The 21484-nt window shown below is 46.7% G+C and overlaps 1 protein-coding gene across 5 annotated transcripts in view; it reads left to right on the top strand.

The window, feature by feature from the left end:
- The window catches only part of TRIO (trio Rho guanine nucleotide exchange factor), a 261688-nt gene that overhangs the window by 86188 nt on the left and 154016 nt on the right, over positions 1 to 21484 (top strand). For all 5 annotated transcript variants that reach the window (XM_044442897.1, XM_044442900.1, XM_044442898.1 and 2 more), the window contains exons 6-9: positions 2286 to 2408; positions 7659 to 7850; positions 11838 to 11969; positions 16283 to 16513. In XM_044442897.1, the coding sequence (XP_044298832.1) occupies positions 2286 to 2408; positions 7659 to 7850; positions 11838 to 11969; positions 16283 to 16513 (678 nt within the window). The remainder of the gene's footprint in view (positions 1 to 2285; positions 2409 to 7658; positions 7851 to 11837; positions 11970 to 16282; positions 16514 to 21484) is intronic.

Below are 21484 nucleotides of genomic sequence, written 5' to 3'. Positions count from 1 at the left end.
AATGGAGCGATGGAAGCCACCTTGGGTTCCTCCTGAGAGGAAGAAGGCAGGCTCAAAATGCAAGGTGATAATAATGCATCGTGCAGCTTGAGTACACGGTGAGTTGTTCTGCTGTCACAGTGGGCCATCGGCAGTGCTGAGGGAGGCCGACGCATTTGCAGAAAGAGCGAGGCTGCCCTGGATAGCGAGTGCAGCTGGGGGGAGAACTCCCCATGAGGAAGTGGGGCAGTGTGAATAGAGAGGGCTAATTTGTCATGGATTAAACATCAATAATTGCTTTCTCCAGCAGGCTGGGTGGTAAATGCCAAACCCAAAAGACTGTGTGTGTTCTGTACTGGAGAGTTTTGTGTGCGTGCGCACGTGTGTGCTTGTTTGTTTGGGGCTGCATTAAATAAAGAAAGCATGGATATAATGGAAGTTTGTAGTAAAGCTTAAAAAAGAACAGCCGGTGCAGTCGGCATAAGTGGGTGTTTTATAGAGCTCTATAAAATTGCAGCCGTCCTGTTGAAGCGACTAGCAAAGAAGCAGACAAAACCCCCAGAAGAAGAAATCACTCCACCCCCTTTACACACACGGTGTTTTGATGGCTTAATTCACCCCCCTGCACCTTCTAATTTGATTTATTTCCCTTGCTCATCTCTGAGGCCCCAAAGCAACGTTCATTAAATGGGTAAAAAATGAAAAGCAAAGCTGCATACAAGAGATGACTGGTTGCGTATGCAGGGAATGGTACGTAAAAGCCGTCTTTTTCAGCAGGGTCAACACCAAATGTATGTTTCATGTTCCTAAAAGGGTGAAGTAATGCCCTGAAGTTTTCAGCTTGAAAGAAAATTAGGTGGCATAGAAATTAAATAAATAAATGGTCAGTCTCTGTGATAAACCTGGTTAACTATAAAATACACTGTAATAAATTATCCCATGTCTAGTGCCTGGGTTTTTTAAGGGCTGCCTTTCATCTCATCTCCCTCGTGTGTGGTCCAGAGCTGGTGTCAAGTGTAAGTATGGCTTGATGCCTGCTAGGAGCCCGCGCGTGGTCCATTGAGGAGCAGTAACTGTCACTGCCTGTTGGCTCCCTCCCGCCCTGCCCGCCAAGCCAGCGAGTGACCGTATTGGTGAGAACAAGGATGCGTAGCAAAAGCTGCTGGTACACCTACTGGGGGAATCACAGCCGTCTGCATGTAATGGTTAATTAACCCAATTTCTGTGGTTCGGTCCCAGGGGTTCTACCACTGCTCTGAATATACTGATGGTAGGTCAACTGTGGGTTGTTCATCCTGTAATTCTCTGTAGTGCCCGAGTTCTCATGTCATGGAGCATTCTCCAGTCAGGCTGATGGGAGGTTCATATTCAGACCTCAGCAGACCTGGACTGAACCCATCATTTGCTGCCATTATGTCTAATTGGGCGGCAGTGCCGAGTCCATTAATGCAGGACAGCTGTGTTGCTGCGAATGGTGCCTGTTGAGACGTGCCACCAGAAGCCAAGTGGGCTGAGACTTCCTCATTTTGGTTGCTGCCGCTGCTGTTCACCTCTGGTCCAAGATGGGGTGGAGCTGGGAACGTGCAAGAAGGCCAGCTAGCAAAGCTCTCCCTTGCCATCCCTCACGGGCATTGGAGGCTGCTTAGCCAGGATGTGGCGATCTCAAAAGCTGAGTTTGTAGCACCACAAGAAGACAACTTCCCGAATCCCATCCTGTCCATGTATGTGGTGTTCATACACTTCCTGTAAACAATAGGGGCAGGGAAAGAGCTCTCCCTTTCGGACCGTTGGCCCAAAAATGGAGAAAATGCCTACCGTAACAGCTTGATGGTCAGGAGACATCGCCACGAGGCACCTTTCATCCCCCGCCTAAAACAAATGAGTATGAGAACCAACGACTAGGTGGGTACATAGATGTTCAGGTGATGCTTTATGCCTCGGAGTGCCACCCTGAAGCGTGTGGTAAGGGGCAAGTCTGGCAGCTTAGTTTTCTGGACATAAATCTCTCACTTGGCTGTGCTGCGAGCCTTCTTTTGGGCTACGTCTGGAATGTAAGAATGTACGAAACTGGGTGCAATGGTTCAGCTGGGCCTTCATTAGCTGGGCTGGGTAGCACTATGAAACTACTAAGCTATGTTTAGTAGAAGATTTGTTTCTTGGCATCGGGAAGTGGCTTTTTACAAGCTTGTTTTATTCTGCTCCGTGTCACTATAAAGTGTTGCTCAAGCCAGGCTCAGGTTTTAAGTCCTTTGCTTGTCAGTATGCAGCCATTGTTAACTTCCGGTCCTGCTTCTGTTTTCGCCTAGATGTTTGACTGGATCACCCATAATAAAGGCCTGTTTCTGAACAGCTACACGGAGATTGGAGCCAGCCACCCTCACGCCATGGAGCTCCAGACACAGCACAATCACTTCGCCATGAACTGTATGGTAAGGATCCCTGGGTCTTGCAAGCGTGGTCTGTGCTGTGCGTGCAGTTCGTTCTTCACAGCACTGAGCCAATACAGTCTAGATTAACAAGATAAGAGGCAAGCAGGCAGCAAAGAGTGAGGACAGCCGTGGATCCTGAGTCACGTGGGGTTTGCAGCAGGGCTTTGAGTAGAACCAGTACTGTTGTTGTTACTAATTTGGTGCCATTAATGTGCTCAGCACTTTACGAACACCCAGAAAATAAGCCCTTTCCTCTAGTTAGTGGAAAGGGTCTGTTTCAGTGCAGCAAGATTGAAGAAGAAAATGGAGGCAAGAGGGAAAAAGGGGGGTATGCAAAGTTAGGTACAATAGGGCATGAGGACTAGTCTTGTGTTAAAGACTAATGGCTAATCAGTCCTGCGATTTAACATGCAGAGATGTGTGAGGAATCGGTTTGGTGGATGGGAATCCTTCAGAGTCCCCCGGCTCGGCTCCCCAAACTCTGGCCCACTTTCCCTCAGCCGCGAGTCCAACCTGGCACCAAACTGTAGGCAGGCATTCCCCAGGAGCCAAGCTGCCTGGATGCTCACGGCAAGCTTCCCCATGGAAATGTAAGATAGGTGTGATAAATAACGACTGATGAGCATAGCAGGCCACCCATTTGAAATCCACACATATATCGTAAACGAGCATTTCCTGAAGTTTTAAAGCTCTTCGGGATAACTTCCCATCTTGGGTTGGTGGTCCGATGTGACCTGTTTGACCAGCAGTTCTGACCTTCTTAATGCTACTTAATAGTCCTTCGCCGAGGCCTGTGTGGGCTTGCCTTATCCAAAGGTGTCATCCAAAGGAGTTAATTAGCATCTTGGACAGTCTAAGCCAGAGACGGGAATTGAATGGAACTGGAAACAAATGCCGACTTGTCTGGAGAGATCATTCTAGGTGAGGGCTCTGTGAAAGGGGAACATTCAGCCCACACTTCTGGCTTTTCTTGGCTTGTGGATCAGTCATCACCCCCTTGGTGCCTGATGGTGAGAGGCCAGCTGGCACAATGTATTTGGACTTGCCCAAGAATTTTGTAACTGGCAAGCAACAGCACATGTATATTCATCAGCCCAGTGGAGTGCAGTAAAGTACCAAAAAGCGGAGACGCGGAGTTCTGCCTCCAAAGGTGGAACTAGCTCATTCCAAGGCGTTGGTGTTTTGCTGGGGATCCGAACTCAGCAGGAGGAAAGCTCTAAGCAGCAGCCGTGCCTAGGAGGAAGGTTTTAGGAGGACAGTACTGAGAATTCTCAGGTTCTTTCAGGAAGGAGAGGGAGCTAATGCACAGGCCTTGAGTGCATCAGGCAGATGCATCCCTGCTGGAAGGTCCCGCAGGTGCTGGAACGTTGCCCACGTGGCGTGCGGGCTTTTGTAGGATCAGTGAATGTGATAAGGAATCCCGTAATGAGATAAAGGGGTGTTTTTAAAGGCTTCTTCTTGTCTCTGCTGTTTGGAACCACAGAATTGCAATATGAGAATGGAAACATGTTGTTACCAATCTTTTTTTGTTGCCAAAGAAAACCTCCGGGAGAGATGGCTTACCAAAGTCCCAATTTCAGGCTGGCCTACTTTTTCAAATGTCTAGCCTAACTGAATCTTTACAAAGACTTGTAAAAAGATTTACAAGTTCCATACAAGATGATGCCACAGCCCATAATTCAAAAAGTCCAATGCAAGCGTAACATTTAAGATGATCTGAATTAATGTGTGACTTGTGTGAGTTTGTTTTCTTCTTCTGTTCTTCTTCCTTACTTACATAACCATGCAAAAATGGGTCAGAAAATCCAGATTCTCTCCCAGGGAGAATCGTTGTGCTATATTTAATAAAATGAAGCAATGTAGACTTTCAGACAAGCTTGGTGCGTAACCAAAGGAGATTCTAATAATTCATACATTTGTCCTGAGCCAGGTATGTGGTGTTTTCTTCACATGTGGGATAGAAGCAGATATTCCAGGATCTCTCTTTGTACCTGTAGCATCTTCTTCATGACTGCATTCTTTCTCATTTTGCTCCTTCCATGTGATGCAGAGCAGTCAACGTGGTTTTAGCTCTAAGACAGCATTCAACAGATGACGGATAACTGTGCGGGCTCATGTTTCACGTGTGCTTTTAAGTACACGGTAAATTGATTTAACAGACTTTGAACACACTCCTGCAGCCACAGAGAAGGGTTGAGTTGGGCATGTTAAGGCACCAGTGACTGATCTCATGAGAGCCTTAAAAAAGTAGAGGATATTTTTAGACGCTTGTATTTTTGCTTATGGTGCTGGAGGAGAGCTTTGTGAATACCCTGGACCAACAGAAAGACAAACAGGTGTGTCCTAGAGCAAATCAAGCCAGGGCTTTTCCTATATAGAAGTGAAAATGACAGAACTATGGAATATGCTCCCCAGAGAGGTATGCCTGGCACCGACACGTCATTCTTTTCAGCTCCAGGCCAACCCCTTTTTATTTTCTCAACATTTTAAGATTTAATTGTTGTTTTAATCGGATTTTATTCGAGGAAGAGATTCTGTCCTTCTTACTGTACTACCGTCCAGAGACTTCTGTGAGAGGACGGGATAAAAATGCTTTTAATAACTAAAAATAAAGAGTAAGGCTGAGGCTGCCATCCTTTGGCACATCATAAGGAGGCACGACTCACTGGAGGGAGAGTTGAAGGCAGAACAAGAAGAGGAGGACCAAATCTGAGATGGACTGCTTTGAGTTTGCAGGAGCTGAGCAGAGCTGTCATGGATAGGACATTCTGGACGGCTTTCTCTCATAGGGTCTCTGTGAATTGGAGGCGACTGGACAGTACATGGCCGCAACCCTGCTCAATGAATCACTCATAAGAAGCCACAAGACTTTGACTTAGGATTGATTACATTCCAAATAACTCTTTCAGTGGCAAATTGCTTAGGTCAGCTCTGAAGCGCCAGATGTCGTTAAACCCTTCCTAGATGGGTGCATGATGCAAGCAGGAGCTGCCAGTAAGCTACCGCAATCCAGAGGTGCAGAACAAAGCTGCGGTGACAAGAGAAGGCAACACATGCCTGTTGAGAAGCTTAAATAGTTCCAGAAGAAGCAAAGAAGCAAACGGTTAAACCAGAGCCTCAGAAATGGGACTCGAGTGATTCTTTGCTTACCAATAGGGTTCTCTTCACTCTTTATTTTGAAAACATTTATAAAGTGCCAGTCTGTAGGCTGCTTTTGCTTTCTGTGGTTGGCAGTCAGCTGGGATTCTTTATGGCATAAAGCAGTGAGGTTAAATAAGGTTAAAAAGAAGTCCAAGGACTCTTCCCCCCACTCCACCGATTTTTTCCCCTTAAAGATTGAAGTTCCTTTTTAGCTCTATTATTCCTTTCTAATTCATGAATGTGCCACCTGAGACTGATTTAATAAGCTGTTTTTAAACCCTGCAAAGGTCCTTTTGAGGTTGCAGCAGACAAGGGGGGCACTGTTAAAGGCAGTCTGTGCAGACTAGATGGATCCAAGGTGCGGCCCCCGTTCACTTGTCTTCCCGCTGCCTCCCCTCGATCTAACGCGGGGCTCGGCTCCAGAACGGCTGTGCCTTTTCTCTGCTCCCTCTACAAATGGGTAACAGTGAGGCTGGGGAAGGCAGCCCTGACAGAGTGGCTTGGCGGCTTGGGATTCCACTGAGTCTTCCCAGGAACCCAGAGTGCATGCTAGAAGTTATGAGTGGCAGGGCCTGATGGGAGCGGTAGTTGAACACATCTGAAGGGTTGGGGAGGCTGGTTTAGAGTGTCATGCAAGAGTCATGTGCGGCCCCATTTGGATGCGCCTGGAGCCGAACCTGGGGTTTCTGCATATTGCACGGGTGCTCTGCCACTGACTTAGTCTCCGGGTGAAAACAGAGTGACGTGCAGGGGCACTGCTATGCTGCGAACAAGCCATCTCTGACGATGAAGCAGCACCCTCCAACATGTCCTCTCCCTGGCAGCCCTGCCCAGCTCTTGGAAACGCCAGGCTGTGGCTTCTTCTCCGGAATCGATCCATCGCATCCTTGGTCTTCCTCTTCTGCCTTCAACTTCCCCCAGCAGGATTGTCTTCTCCAGGGAGTTTTGCTTTCTTACAACGTGCCCCAAGTGCAACAGCCTCAGTTTAGCAGTTTTGCTTCCAGGGCAAGTTGTGGTTCGATTTGATTTAGGACCCGCTTGTCCTTTCTGTCAGTCACAACCCTCTCCTTCAGCATCATGTTTCTTCCTGTCAGCTTTCTGTACCGTCCATCTTTATCACACATTTTGGACATGCTTGCCAGAAAGACTGCCCGCCGCTAGCTGAGCTTCGTGGACATCTCATTCATTGACTTTCCCCTGACATTAAGATGAAATTTGTCTGTACAAAGGGGTATGTTTGCTCTTGTTTAGGTAGCAGAACTCCTGGGCCGCAAAGCGTTCATGTACGTAGGATATCAGGCTCTGCGTCTCTTGCGAGTTAAACTGATTAGTTTGAGCACCTAGGGTGGGCAAATGTAGTGCAGCTAGCAATATTGACAAACTTGTTCATTTCCTGGTCCAGGATACAAATGTGCATTACAAATCCTATATTATCACGAAGGGCAATTTCGCAAGCCCTCGGAGTCTTGAGCCTGGGAAGGAGGGGAAGATGCTGTGCAGACCTTGAGCTTGCTGATGCAAAGTACAAGAGGCCAAGGAACCCACTGCCTGTTCAGAGGCTTTAAAAACTGTTAGTTTTTCCCTTGTCCCACAGAATGCCCTGCATCAAGTAACAGGTCATCGCCTGTTTCTCTTATGACTCACAACATTTGTGGCGAGCAAGTGGGACAGTGTTAGGTTTTTGCTAGTTTTGAATTCTGTTAGGCTGGACGTGCACATGGTGGGCACGTCGTGAGCAGAGCCGGCTGGTGCCAGAGGTCAGACTAGATGGCCGGGGAGGCCCCTTCTGACTCGCTCTGTTTCTATGTAATTAAGAGACATTTAATGAAAGTGTAGTGCTTTGAATATTTTCTATACAAGCACTGCATTTTGCACTAGGCCTGGAATTCTGCATCCTGAAGATCTCTTTCCTAGCATTACGTTTGGAATAATGAAAGCTATTTTCTCTGAGTGTTGAATTCTCATATGGGCCAAACACCCCTAGCCTTGATTTTAATCATGGAAAGCTATGAACAAAAACATGGTCCTGCCAGGGAGGAGACCTGCCTCCCTTTGAGGTGTCCCATCCGTAACCTTCTCCTCTGATATGTCTGTGTTCTCTTTTCGTAGAATGTGTATGTGAATATCAACCGCATCATGTCTGTGGCCAACCGCTTGGTGGAGTCCGGTCACTATGCCTCTCAGCAAATCAAGCAGATTGCTAGCCAGCTAGAGCAAGAATGGAAGGCGTTTGCTGCTGCCTTGGACGAGCGCAGCACCTTACTGGATATGTCGGCCATCTTCCACCAGAAAGCTGAGCAGGTGAGTAATTCCACAAAGCAAATGACTGCAGGCTGACCGCTCGTGGCCTTGTGCAGTCTTGCAATCTGTGTGTTCCCCCCCTTTTATGGCAACACGACGGGTCTGTGGGAAGCCTCCTGGTGCCTGTATTGGCTGTTGCTCTTAAAGTAGAGGCAGGCAGGGGAGACTCGGGGTTCGCTCCCCCCAGACATCACTTTGGGTAAGGAGAGGCAGCCGTCACTGCTTAGGTCGTCCTCATGACAGCTCTTCAGTCTAGTGCTTTCCAGAGGTGTTGGGCCACAGCTCCCACCATTCCAGACCATTGCCCACCCCCTCCACCCCCAAGGCTGATGGGAGCTGCGATCTGAAACATTTGGGGAAACGGACAGTCATTTAATGTCAGCGTGCTTGTTGGTTGGTGGGTCTCTCCCCTCCCCTCCCCATTTTGTTGAAGGTATCAGGAAATCCCTGCCTGATTTTCTACTTCCTTCTTGCGAAACACTCATGGTATTGCAGGAGAGTGAGGGGTCACAGAGGTCTTTCCTCATTCAAAGCAAAGAGCAACTAGCTGGCTTCCGAAGGGATCTCACGGTAAGAGTTGGCTTTGGTCCCTGCGTGCCACAGATCGCCCCCCCCCCACCCCCCGGCAGTGCTGTGCTGAGAAGCAAACATACTGCTAAGCCTCAGAGTGGAGCTCTGGGAGGGTGGGTGGGTGAGTGAGTGAGAGGCACAGACAAAAGTGATACCTTGGGCAAATACCTTTTCCCCAGCCTGAGTCACATGATCAGCGCTGTGCAGTCTTCATTATCCATCAAACGTTTTACAAAGGTAGTAAAAGATACCTAGGAAAACAGGGACGTTGGAATGTAAGACTAAAATTAAAAGTTTAACCCGAGGCAAACGTTTGACTACAGCCTCTAGCTGCAGGCATTCTTGGTTATTTAAAGCAACAGTTCTAAGTTATGTGTGGCCACAAGTGAATTAAAAACCTAGCGAGGAGCGGGCATAGATGTTCCTCGTATCCCCCGGTGGGCTGTCCCCATAACTGGAGCATGTCTTCCTTCAGGGACTGAGCCGCTGCCTTGTAAACTTGCCTTTGAGTTGCCTGTCAGTTTTGTTTGCATTGCGGCGAGTGGCGCTGCTTGATTGTGCTTCTGTTGAGCTGAGGAGGAGGGTCGGCTGGGCTCAGCGCCTCCCTTTGACCTGCTGGATGCGTTTCCTTAATGCTTATTAGCATTTGCGTACTGCCTAGGAAGACTAGCCTTTTAGCACATAAGGCTATCAGCTGCAGCAGAAATTTTGTTCTGATCCCACCCCAGCAGGTACCAAAGCCACCCCAGGTGTTGCCCAGGTTGCTCCCCTCTTCCCCCTGCCAAACCTTTGATAGCTTCCTGGCTTTTGTACAGTCCCAAACTGCTCTGAACCTGGTTTTTTCCCCTATAGCCCTGTTTGTTGCTGAATCCAGCATTCTCCAACATGGTAGCCTCCAGGTGTGTTGGATTGCAACTCCCATCATTCCTGCCAACATAGCCAGTGGCCGTGCTGGCTTGGAATGATGGGATTGCAGCCTGGCACCTCTATATGGCATCAGGTGGGAAAGGCGGATCGCTCCCTGATCCTGTAGGTGCACGGGTATTTTGGACAGTATGGTGACGAAGCCCCTCGCTCCTGTTCTGTCAGAGAGGCGACTCTGGCATTGGCTGTTTTCTCATGCTGGTGTTTGCAACCTGGCAAAGTTACGTGCAGCTGTTGGTGGGGTCAAAGTGGCACGGCCTGAAGACACATAGAAGGTTTCTCCCAATCTGGGCACTGCAATGTGTTGCTTTTTTTTACATTGAAACGGTGTCCTGAGGATAATAGGGTGCTCGGGCTCAAAGCATAGCTCAGCTGAAGGACAGCTTTGGATGTGCCATTATTTCTTGAGAACTGCTGTACTGCAGCGGCAAAACCACAAGGTCCAGATATCACCGCCTGTCCAAATCTGCTATCGAAGGCTGCTCATACTTCAGGTGCAGAACTATATAAATGCTACATTAGCAAAGCGTGAGGAATCTGGTCTAAGGGGGGAAATCCATCAGATTTTCTCAGCCTGCTTTTTCTGCCAGCGTTCCTGAGTGTTTGCAGACTTCCTGGCTTCCTGGCCAGGGCTGAGTTCAAGAAAGGAGTCCAGCAAGCATGAGAGGGCCGGATTCTGGCCAGACCTTCACATCTCTGTGCTACATATTATGTGGGAGGCCAGAGCTCAGGAGTGGCACGTGCTCTTTGAATGCAGAAGTTTCCAGGTTCCGTTCCTGAGAGTTCTAGCAAAAGGACACCAGAACATGGGAAAAAACTCCTGCTCGGCGCATGCAGCCATGGGCTGGGTGAACGAATGTGCTAGCTTCAGTCTAAGACAGCTTCTCGCATGCCTGGCCATTGGCTGTACGGGCACACTGTAGTGCTGAGCTCCAGTTTTTTCCCTCTAGTTTAAATGCCTGTGACTGCAGTTCGTATTGAGACCACCATGCTGGATGGAGAGGATTAACCCGTCTCTCTCCACCATCGCTTTCTAAACCTTGCCACCACAGGGAATGGGAATGGGCAACGTTGTAAAAAAAAAATGCCCCCCTCAGCTGGTATCTGTGTGGGCTTTTCTCCTTTTGTTAGCCCTTGTGCAAATGGGGCTGAGGTGGAGTAATCTCCCCCGCCCCCCGTATCATGTCATGGTGCCCGTTCAAAAGGGGACTGTGCTCTTTTTCCTGGAGTAAAGAAAGATCTAATCCTGAGCTATGTGCAGTGGGGTTAGTTGAGCGTGTAGTTTGGCTCTAGTGGAGGCTGGAAGAGGGAGGACCTTCCACCTTTCCTGTAGAGCCGAGGCGTCTCCTCTTGCCTTCCCTGCAGTTTCGAGCCATTTTTTAAGGCAGCGCTTCCTTGGCTAGAGCAGTGCCCTAGTACTCTACTCATAATACATCCAGGTGAAAGAGGTGCGTGTCACTGTATTAAAACCTGGTGTATTATGGGCAGAACTTGATGATGGGCATAGATCCCCAGTTCTTTCTTATGCCCCCCATGCATTTTTGCGATCACCTTTAACGGAAGTTTCCTCAGTCTTGATTGCCACTTCTGTTTTCAAGGCACACGTCCACATTGCCTCGTTGCCGAGCAGAGCTGACTTCACTTATATCTACCTTGCAACTGGGCAGTGTGTCCCATGTGCCCAACAAGTGCCTGCATGAATAAGTGGAGCATTTAAATCTTCGTTCTCTTCTTTTTTGGTATTTTCTTGTGTAAGTGCAACACGAAGAGAAATAAAAATAGAACACGGAGGAGTCTGTTTGGGACTGATTGTATTAGTCTCGTTAATTGTCCCTTCTGCTGTATGCTCCGGTGCTTGCTTGAAATACTTTTTTCAAGGGAAAACAGATGATGGAGTAGAAGGCCATCTATGTAGCATCGTGTGTCTGTTTTCGTGTGTGTTAATTGAGAGAACTATGAAGGCACCTGATCCAACGGTGTTTTCTGCTGCCAGAGGTTGCAGCTGAACCCTATCAAAATGTTTGGATGCTTTTGGAAATGTCCCATTTTGCCTGCAAGTTGAGGTTTGGCTTGGGCTCCTTTTAGTGCTTCCATATGTGATGGCTTCCTCTCCCAAGCCCCTCCACTGTTAACAAAATGGTCGCATTTACTAAAGTTTTTTTTTTTTTTTAACAACTACCTGTCCTTCGTGGAGGACCACAAAATAAATTTGTAATTCTCTCTCTCTTCTTTAATGTAGCAAACTCTTTAGATGAGAACAAGCAGGTGGGAAATAAGTATGAATTTTTATCAGAAAACGTTTCTTAAATTTCCTGCTTTTTTCCAAGGATGAAGCACTTTTAGATACAAGAAAACAGAGGTTTCAAGGCTAAGTTGGTGGATGAAAAGTTTACCTTCAAAGGACTAGCCTAGTTTTTAATCACCCAGTGAAACCTAATACTGTCCCTTAATGGATGCTTGATTGTGCATAACTGGACTTTTCTTTGCTTCTAGTATATGAGCAATGTGGATTCCTGGTGCAAGGCCTGTGGTGAGGTAGAGCTTCCCTCAGAACTGCAAGACTTGGAAGAGGCCATTCACCACCATCAAGGGATATATGAGCATATTACTCTGGCCTATTCTGAGGTAGGCAACTTTCTTTCCGCTGTTTGGAAGTGGATTGTTTACCATACTTAGCCATACGGTAATAAGTACTTCAAACATCTTCAAGAACCGATACTGTCCTTCAGTGCCTTAAATTGTAACATGTGTACTTGGGGATAACTTTACTGTCGACATCGAAGACATTGAAAGTATGAAAGTTTTTGCATACCTTGGCTCAATTATCCTTTCAAGCAGCCAAGAAATTAGAAGAATATTGAAACCTGGAAAGACAGCAGTGAAAGTATGAGGAAAATCAAGTGTGAGGGTGTTTCGTAGGAGACGAAGGCCAAGGTCATTCACACCAATTTATTCCTGAACACAGAATCATAGAATAGTAGAGTTGGAAGGGGCCATGAGGGCCATTGGGTTCAGTGCCTTGCTGTTGCAGGACACCACGTTACACCATCCTACTCAGGTGGCTGTCCAGTTTTGCCGTGAATGTCTCCAGTGTGGGAGAGCCCACCACCTCTCTAGGTGGCTGGTTCCACTGTTGTATTGCTCTGACAGTGAGGAAGCTTTCCTGATATCTAGCATGATCACTATGCATGGGTGTGGAAGCTGGACAGTGAAGAAAGCTGACAGGAAGAAAATGAATGCATTCAAAACATGGTGTTGGAGAAGAAATTTGTGAATACACTAGATCAACAGAGATGAACAAGTGGGCCCTCAAGTAAAATCAAGCCAGAATTTGCCCTGAAAGCAAACATGATGAAACCGAAGCACATCATACTTTGTATTTTGTACTTTGGGCACATCATAAGAAGGGAAGATGCGCTGGAGAAGAAAACAGTGCTAGGGAAAGTCAAAAGCAGCAACAGGAGCAGAAGACCAACTATCAGATGGCTCAGTTCCATAAAGGAAGCCACGGCTTTGAGTTTACAAGAGCCAAGCAGGGCTGTTCAGGACTGGGGATTTTGGAGGGCACAGGGTCCTTCATAGGGTCGCCCTCAAGTCAGAGACGAATTGACAGCATGTAACAGCAACAAATCATTTTGTCTCAGCAGTTGGCTTCAGCAGGTGCAGCGACTGTTACCCTCGGTTGGCAGGTATATATATATATACACACACACCTGGAGACGGGGCTGGAGCGGGGCAGTAGCAGCAAACAATTCACTTGTTGAGGAGTTGTGCTTGACTGCCACGAGGCCCTGTTGGTGCCGAGACAACAGATGAAGTTAGGTTCTGTCACAAGCTATTCAATGTGTGCAGAGAACACCCAATTAATGCATCTCATTAATGCATTCAGTTTTGGACATCAATGGCTTTTTTAAAATGCTGGTGTTGATTATATATTAATTTAGGTTTTTATAAAAAATGATTTGTCTCATTCTCAGTGGGACGAGTGAGTGGAATCTATATTTGTTGTATGCATTCATTGCCAATAAAGGGTGCAAATTGCATACATCCGTAAGCGTCTGTATAGCCTGAAATGTATGATCCTGCCTAATCTTGGAAGCTAAGCAGGGTTGGGCCCAGTGGAAACCTAGATGAGTGACTGAAAAGTCATGAACCGCCCAGAGAGCTTTGGCTTCAGGCGGTATAGAAATGTGTTGTTGTAGTTGTTTATCCAGGTTGCACTTAATCTGTGCTCCCCTTGATTTGTTTACTTGTTCATCATATACACAGAACTTTGTGGGGCCTGTGCTGCTGCTTCTCCAGCTTGTACCCCAGAGCTTTTTCAGCATTCTTCTCTCCTCTCCCTGCGCCCCAGTTGCATCTTCCTAAATACTTATGGTCATTTTTGTGTTAGCGGCTGGGAGAGGGCAAGCAGGAGGGACAGTTCTTGTGGAGAAGGGCTGACCTCCTGGGGAGAACCCCAAGCACTGTCCAGCACTCCACTGGTCTTCAGCTCTACCCCAGGAGTCCTGCCATGAAAGTAACTGCCCTAACGAAGGCCCTTTGCCCCTCTCTCCCTGCAGACGGCTTCCATGTCGAATCTGTCCCCCTCAAAATGAGATCAGTAGTGGCTCTAGCTTTCGAGATTTCATTTTGCAACGGTAGGGTGAAGAGAAGCAAAGGTGCCCCCGGTTTGTGAGTGGCAGGAAAACACACGTGTTTAGCATGTCTGATGATACCAAAGAACTAAGCCATTGCTGCTTTGTGTGTACCTTGCACGGCCACAGTTTTTAAATGTGGCAGGCGAAAGTAATGTTGCATTTTCAATTACTGATTTGCCTAGCCTTTAAGCCTCCCTTTACATTAGTGATTAGGCTAGGGAAGCACTTGCCCATCGAGTCGATTTAAAAATAAAACAAAATAAATCCTTCAGGCTTTTTTATTTTTGGCAGGATCTGTTCTCTGATAACAGCCAGGCAAAAAAGCCCCATTTTGGTTAACTTAAATCTAGTCTACAGGTGGCATTTGCAAGGTTCGATCGATTTACAACATTTCTTTCTCTTTCCCTGGGAGGAGGAAATCTTGCAAATCTTTCCTCTGCTGTTTGTTTCTGAAGGTGAATATGGTTGTGTTAAAAGTATGTGAGCATCCAAATACTGGATCCTTTATCTCGTTTTTAGAGGTTCAGTCCAGCAATGTTTTGAGTATTTTCTTTCGGTGCAAAACAGCTATTTGCCCTGACTCCCTCAGTAATGTGAATATGAGTGGATTTTTTTTTTTCACTTTAAAAGTAAACTCCTAAGGCATGACAGTATCTTGCTGAAAAACACATTCTTGGGCCTGTGGTTCAAAGAGGAAGAAGACAGACTTCTATGATCATGATACATAGTCAATTACTTTCATTGCTATGGAGCGGGAAAGAAATTAGAGCACCATTTCTGCATATATAAAAAGGAATTATGAGAATGAAGGGCAACCACATTTTTTCCCTTGTTCAATAAACTTGAATAAATTGTAATGGAAAGATGTGCTCACTCAACCATTGGATTGATTACTGAGGGAAAAATTACTGCTGCCAACACTGTCATGCTTGATATTCAGCTCTTCTTTGAAGTTAGAGGGGCAAAGTAACCAGGTTTACTAAAGTGTTAACGGCCCACACAGAAGCCGTGCCACCAGAAACGCCCAGACTGGACTTTTAAGCAGTATTCATTCTGTTCATTCAAGCTGGGTGCCCATAACTCTTTCTGGTCAAATCAGTTTCGCACAGATTCGATTCCTTGACTACTTCACTATTCAGGAAGAGGAAGCCATGGCATTTTGTAGTCATCCCCAAGTAAGTCTCTGACTTGATGCATACTGAAGGCCTTTGAACTTCTGTATGGTCAGGAGCCTTTGTCTGACTGTAGCAGCTCTTTGGTAGAAGGACCTTATCCTCATGCTCCTTGCCTACCTGCTTGGTCAGACTTCTGTAGCAGGCGGCTACTTTTTGGGGTACCAGAGAGGTGCAAGTGGTGGTCCTGTCAGAACTAATAGCTGCTCCGATCAGCCAGAGGCTTCTGACCATCTGGAGACCTTTTGGAGGCCTACTTTCTTATGTTAATCTTCAGTGATAGGATGATAGCTGGAACAAACCGGTATGATTGTTGCACTGGCATAATGCATAGTTTTCAGACCACAGCTAATAACTAGCTGAATAGATTTATTTGACAGTGAGGGCACTTTTCTACGGGAACCCAGTCTTGCAATCCTAACAAGACCTTCTGCTTCTCAGGTTTGAATGTCATATGGTAAATAATTAAAACTAATTCCACTATATCCATCTGGAGGCTGACTCTTCGGCCAGCTGGATTCATAGATATTAATATTAACATATTAATAATGCCTTGCCGGTTTTTAATAATGTGTTGAAAGGTATCTAAAAATATGCTTTAAGCTGAAAATTGCCAGTTGATAGTAATCGTGCATGGATCATGAAGAAGAGCTCCTAGATTGTACAGGTCTATAAAAACTCGGAGTAAATCAGCAACACAAGTCAAAGCACAAAGCTGTTTGCATTTGAACGGTGCCTGCTTTCTAGGCCTGGATTCACAATGCCACGCATGAGCTTCCCACAGGACTGGGAGCTTTCTGGCCTTGCATCCTCAGTGCAGTCATTTGCCTCTCATCCTGCGCATAAGCCCTGCCGTTTAGGGGATTCTTTAGAGAGCACATCAGAGATCGTACGTGTTGCGGTGAGAGTGACCTGTGGTTGAAAGGGGGACTCTCCGTCTTCCTTGCGTTGGCTCTGCTCTTGGAATCTCATCCAGGAGAAGTACTAATCTAATGCTCTTGCTTCTCTATGCTTGGGTAGAGGTGTCAGGTGTTCGTGGTTGGAGAGAAGAAAGTGAAGCTCTGCCAGCATGCTCTAGAATGATGCAGCCTGGAGCAAGCACTTAAATCCTTGTTTTGCTGAACAGATGAGTCAAGACGGAAAGTCGCTGTTGGACAAACTGCAACGGCCTCTGACTCCTGGGAGCTCAGACTCTCTCACTGCTTCAGCTAACTACTCCAAGGCAGTGCACCACGTCCTAGATGTGATCCACGAAGTGCTGCATCACCAGAGGCAGCTGGAGAACATCTGGCAGCATCGAAAGGTCCGTCTACACCAACGGCTTCAGCTGTGTGTCTTTCAGCAGGATGTACAACAGGTTAGTTCACAGCTCCTCTGGTGTTAACCTATGAAGCCCTACATGGCTTGGGCCCACAATACCCGAGAGAATGCTTCTCCCAGCCACAGACGACCCATGTGCCATGATCACGAACCGGTGCTGCCTCGGATGGCTACTGCTGAGGAAGTATCCATTCATGCCAGCAAGGAGAAGGGACTTCTCTGTGTCGGCCCCCAGTCCTGGAACACACTTCCCACTGAGCCTTGCCTGGCACCAACCTTGATATCTTAAGACTGTCCTCTATGATGGGACTTTTAATTAGTTTTGTATTATATTGAGGTACTGTCAACTGCTTAACAGGTACCATGACTTATTTTGAGTAAGGTATTGCAGCTTTAAAATGCTTTTACATTAGGTTTTTAAATGTTGCATTGAATTTTATGATGTTTCACTATACCATTTTTATTGTGTTCTTATTTTATTGTATCTGTTTCTTGTGAACCTCCTTGAGAGCTTCGGTTTTTGGGTGGTATAGAAATAATAGCAGCGGCAGCAGCAGAGTGCTAGTGCATTGCAGATGCTCACAAAGCCTTTTTAAAAAGCCAGCATCCCCTCCCCATTCCTTTGCTTTAATTGCCTTTTACTAAGTACATGAGCAAAAATTTAGGGAAAGCAGAACTCACCCTGTGAACTTTGATCCTTTTTCAATCAGCCTGCTACCACTTGACAAGATTAAAGCAATTATTGACCTTGCTTTGGTCAAATTGCAAACTGAGGCCAAAAACCAATGTTAAATTTCAAGTTGAGAAGGGAAGACGGTACTACAGTTCATCGAGTAGACAGGTGGGGGAATTTGTCTGTCGCTCGCTCTCTGTAGTGCATATATAGTAAATCATTACTGCAGATAAGAAAATGGCGGCTGTAGATTTGCAAAGGGAGAGAACTAATGAAGTATTGAGCTGTAGCACTCAGCAAAGTGATTGCTGATTCTCCGCCAGGATCTGGTGACAGAAAAATGCCTTGCCGTCAGTCCCGAGCTTGGATGAAAGAGGAACGAACCGGCCAAGCAACGTGTGGATTGGGAGGGTGTGAGGAAGCATGGAGCCCCTCAGCCCAAGTGAATGGAAAGCGTGGGGAAATGGCGTCACAGGGGGCATGTAGCTCAGAGGAGCATCAACAACCATGGCTGGCCAGACAGGAGAAGAAGCAGCTCTTTGAAAAGGAGACCCTGGCCATGCTGAGGTTTGCGGAGACTTCTGGCTTACCATTCATGAGCACTGGGCTGGTTTGTAATGCCTGGTGGCCCTTTCTGTCTCCTTTTCCCATCTGAACCAGCCTTGCCCAACCTGGGGCCCTTCAGGGGTTTCGAACTTCCTGCATTTCTAATCATGGGCCATGCTGACTGGGTCTGATGGAACCAGAAAGCCAAAACTTGTGGAGGGGAGCAAGTTGAGGAAAGCTCAGCTTAACAAACAGAAAGCAACCAGGAAGCAAAACTTGTATCCAACCCGAGATGGCCATTCCCCTGACCAGAGGTGGAAACTAGGCATTAGTTTCCTGTATTTGCCTTGTGGGGAGAGGGACAATCCAGGGTCTGGGTTTGGATGCAGTGGGGGCCTTTTGCTTCCTGGTTCCTTCCAGGCGAATCTAACCATTCCGGCTAGTGTCAAGAGCCAAGCAGTCGGGCAGCAAGACAAGACAAGACGGACTTCTTGGCAATTCTAGCTGCTTTTCCACTGAATGCATGCAGTGTATCCTGCCTACCAGCCAGTAATTCGGAAGTTGCCAGTCCCCTCAGTAGCTTAGTGTGGAGGGAAGACACCTTCCCTCGCAGGCAGACAAAATACACATCAGGCAGCTTTCGAGCCCCAAGTGGTACCAACACCCCAAGTCTGTTAAGCAAAACTGTTCAGGTTCTGGTCATTCCAACAGTCTCCTGTTCTTTCAAAGCACCTCTGTTTCTCATGCCCTCCCAGTTTGTACCAGAAGGTTCTGGTTGGTACACAAATCTTCGCAGCCTGGTAGTTCTCCCCTCCCCACATCCACATGTGTGTTTTCTGCTCATAGAATTAAAACAAAAGCACCAACTTCCCACTGGTTTTAGTTTCTTTGAGACCTGTCAGGTATGCATTGGGATACAGCACTTCTTCCGCTGCATGTGACCTGCTCTTCTTCCACTGTATGTGACAATTAGTTGCAGGCAGTGGCTTCCTGTCCACACATCAGTGCCCATCTGATGAATTAGGGTGGCCCTAAATCCATCAGAAATCGACCTCCTGAGAAATGTTTACACCTGGAGAGAATTGGTTGTCCCGCCTACTGTTTGGGCAGAAGTATCTCCTGTGTGACGTTTTGCCATTTTCTGCTATCATTTCAACTCTAATTGGATTACTTAGATTTCTAGCTCTCTTTATCCCTAGTGGTTAAATTCAAGAAAGACGTGTTGGAGGCTCCTCGCAACAGGCATGGACACGGACAATACAGCCATTGGCCCACTGTCATAATCAAAGTACATGTTAAAACAATTAGGTGCTCACATTCTTGATTCCTCCGCTCAGACAACAAGGACTTTCAGTGGTTAAAATTAGTATTTAGGCTTAGGTCTAGTTTCCAGAAACAACAGATAAGCTGGTAAACCTGAAAGTCCAAAATCATTCTTATGGCAAAGGAAAGTATGCAATTTGTCAGGCACATAGGAAGAGCCATGCTGGATCTGACCGAGGGTCCATCTAATCCAGCCTTCTGGGAATAACCACAGGAAGCCTGCAAGGAGGACGTGGGTGCAGCAGCACCCTCCTGCCCATGTGCCCCAGCAACTGGTGTACAGAGGCACCCTGCCTTTGCTACTGTAGCATATTACTATCAAGAGCCCGTGTGGCGTAGTGGGTAAGAGCGTGGGACTGGGACTCAGGCGATCCGGGTTCTAGTCCCCGCTCAGCCATGGAGCCAACTGGGTGACTTTGGGCCAGTCACAGACTCTCAGCCCAACCTACCTCACAGGGTGGTTGTTGTGGGGATAAGATGGAGAAAGAGAATGATGTAAGCTGCCTTGAGCCCTTTGAGGAAAAAGGCAGGATATAAATCGAGAAATAAATAAATCAATCAAGACTTGTTACCATTAGTGGCAGCCTTCTTCTCCAGTCCCCTTTTAAAGTCATCCAGATAGGTGGCCCTCACTGCATCCCGTGGAGGCAAATTCCATGTTTTATCTGTGCACCGTGCAAAGAGGTGCTTCCTTTTACTGGGAATAGGTGGGATATAAATGTACTTATTTAAACCTTTATATGCATGAAGCTTTCGGAAGAGTGTAATAGATAAATCCATCTGTCGTGAATCCTCACCTTCAGCTTCATGGGATGAGCCCAGGGGCTAGTATTGCACAAGAGGATAAAAATGTCCCCTTTCCCCCTTTCTCCACACCAAACATAATTTAATGCATCTCTGTCATATCTCTGCTTAGTTGCCTTTTTTCTTACCTAAAAAATCCTAGTTTGTAATAATTGCTCATAGTAGCCCCTTGATCATTTTAGTTGCCCTTTTCTGCACTTTTCCCCGCCCTACAATACTTTTCATGTGGGATGGAGAGCACGGCGCACAGTGTTCTGAGTGTGGTCGCACCACAGAATTGCAGGTAAGGATGTTTTCGGCAGTTTGGTTTTCCGTTCCTTTCCTGATTGTGCCTAATCTGGACCTTTCCTTTTTCACAGCAGCCACATACTGGGCTGGCGTGTTCATTGAGCCGTCTGCCACCACCCCAAGGTCAACTTGTTGCTCAGACTTTGCTGGCTCAGATCCCATCCCCTTATTCCTGATGCTGGCTTGCATCCTGCCATCCATCTCCAACTTTCACTGGCTGTGTATAAGCTCCATATGTGCAATTTTGTAGGTGCTTAGTGGGGTGACTAACAGGTAAAAAGGAAAGTTGATCGGTGCCAAAACCTTAAGGCAGCATATTAGCATGTCATGTGTCAGAACAACGCAGGAGCTGTTCAGACCTAGCTTGCGAGCGCTCAGGCTTCACCTTTCCCCCCCCCCCCCCCAAACGACTCTGTTTTTAATCCTAGCCAAAGGCATTTGAACAAAAAGAGGGAATGATACAAAAAGAAATTTAGCCTTAAACTGTACATGATTAACCACAGCTTAGTTTTATAATAGGAGTTTTTGCTGTCCAGTCCCTAAGTTGATGACATAATTTGGCTCCTAGTTTCATTGCACAAGCTGAAACATGTGGAGGGAAACCAAATGTTAGTTTCAATTTCAGCTAAGCAAGAACACTCAGAGTGAGGATATATTCATAAAATCTACATCTGGCTCTTTTGAAGCAACAGGGAATACTTAGAAGAATTTTGGCCCACGCAAGGCAGACGTGCTCTCAATCTCTTAACAGTGTTGGTTCGTTAGTAATCTCTGGTTAAGGAGGAGCAGGGTTAAATTTGGGCCAGCAGAAGCCTTAACCACGATTAAAGGCCCTTGAAGATTTCTACGTGAAGATGATGCTTCCACCCCCTCACGATCTCTTTAACCATGATTAACCAGGTTATCCACACCTGCACTGACTTCTTTGCGGGATCATGCAAAGCTGCATCCATTACTCAGCACTACAGAGAAATGTTGAAAGACATAAACAAAATGCAAAACAAACACCAGCCCTCTTAATTCTTTTTACACAGAAGAGCAGAGTTCCCTTTTTCTCTCATATCAGCTGTGGTAATTTTTGGCTGGTGCTTCAGGCTTTTGCTATAGAGAGCTGGGAAGAATCTGTAGAATGAACATTTGCCCAAAGGCTGTATGATATCTCTGACTAATGTAAGCAGAAGCAAATGTCTGATGAATGAGAGTTCTCTGTTTCTGGACTCCAGGGTGGAAGTTGGCTCGTGCGTGGCATGCAATTCCTGAAAGTATTATTTGGAGAAGCTTGAATTAAACTTTGTGATTAAGGGAGGGTTCTTTGGTTGCAGTCAAGCTTGCCAACGTGATACATCTGTAGAGAATTTGCGGAAGAGGGAACAT

Source organism: Varanus komodoensis, unplaced genomic scaffold, assembly GCF_004798865.1.
Source record: "Varanus komodoensis strain SLA01 unplaced genomic scaffold, ASM479886v1 scaffold40, whole genome shotgun sequence".
In the NCBI taxonomy this organism is placed as follows: Eukaryota; Metazoa; Chordata; class Lepidosauria; order Squamata; family Varanidae; genus Varanus; species Varanus komodoensis.
The sequence above is the reverse complement of the archived record's forward strand: the minus strand, read 5'-3'. Positions and strand labels throughout refer to the sequence as shown.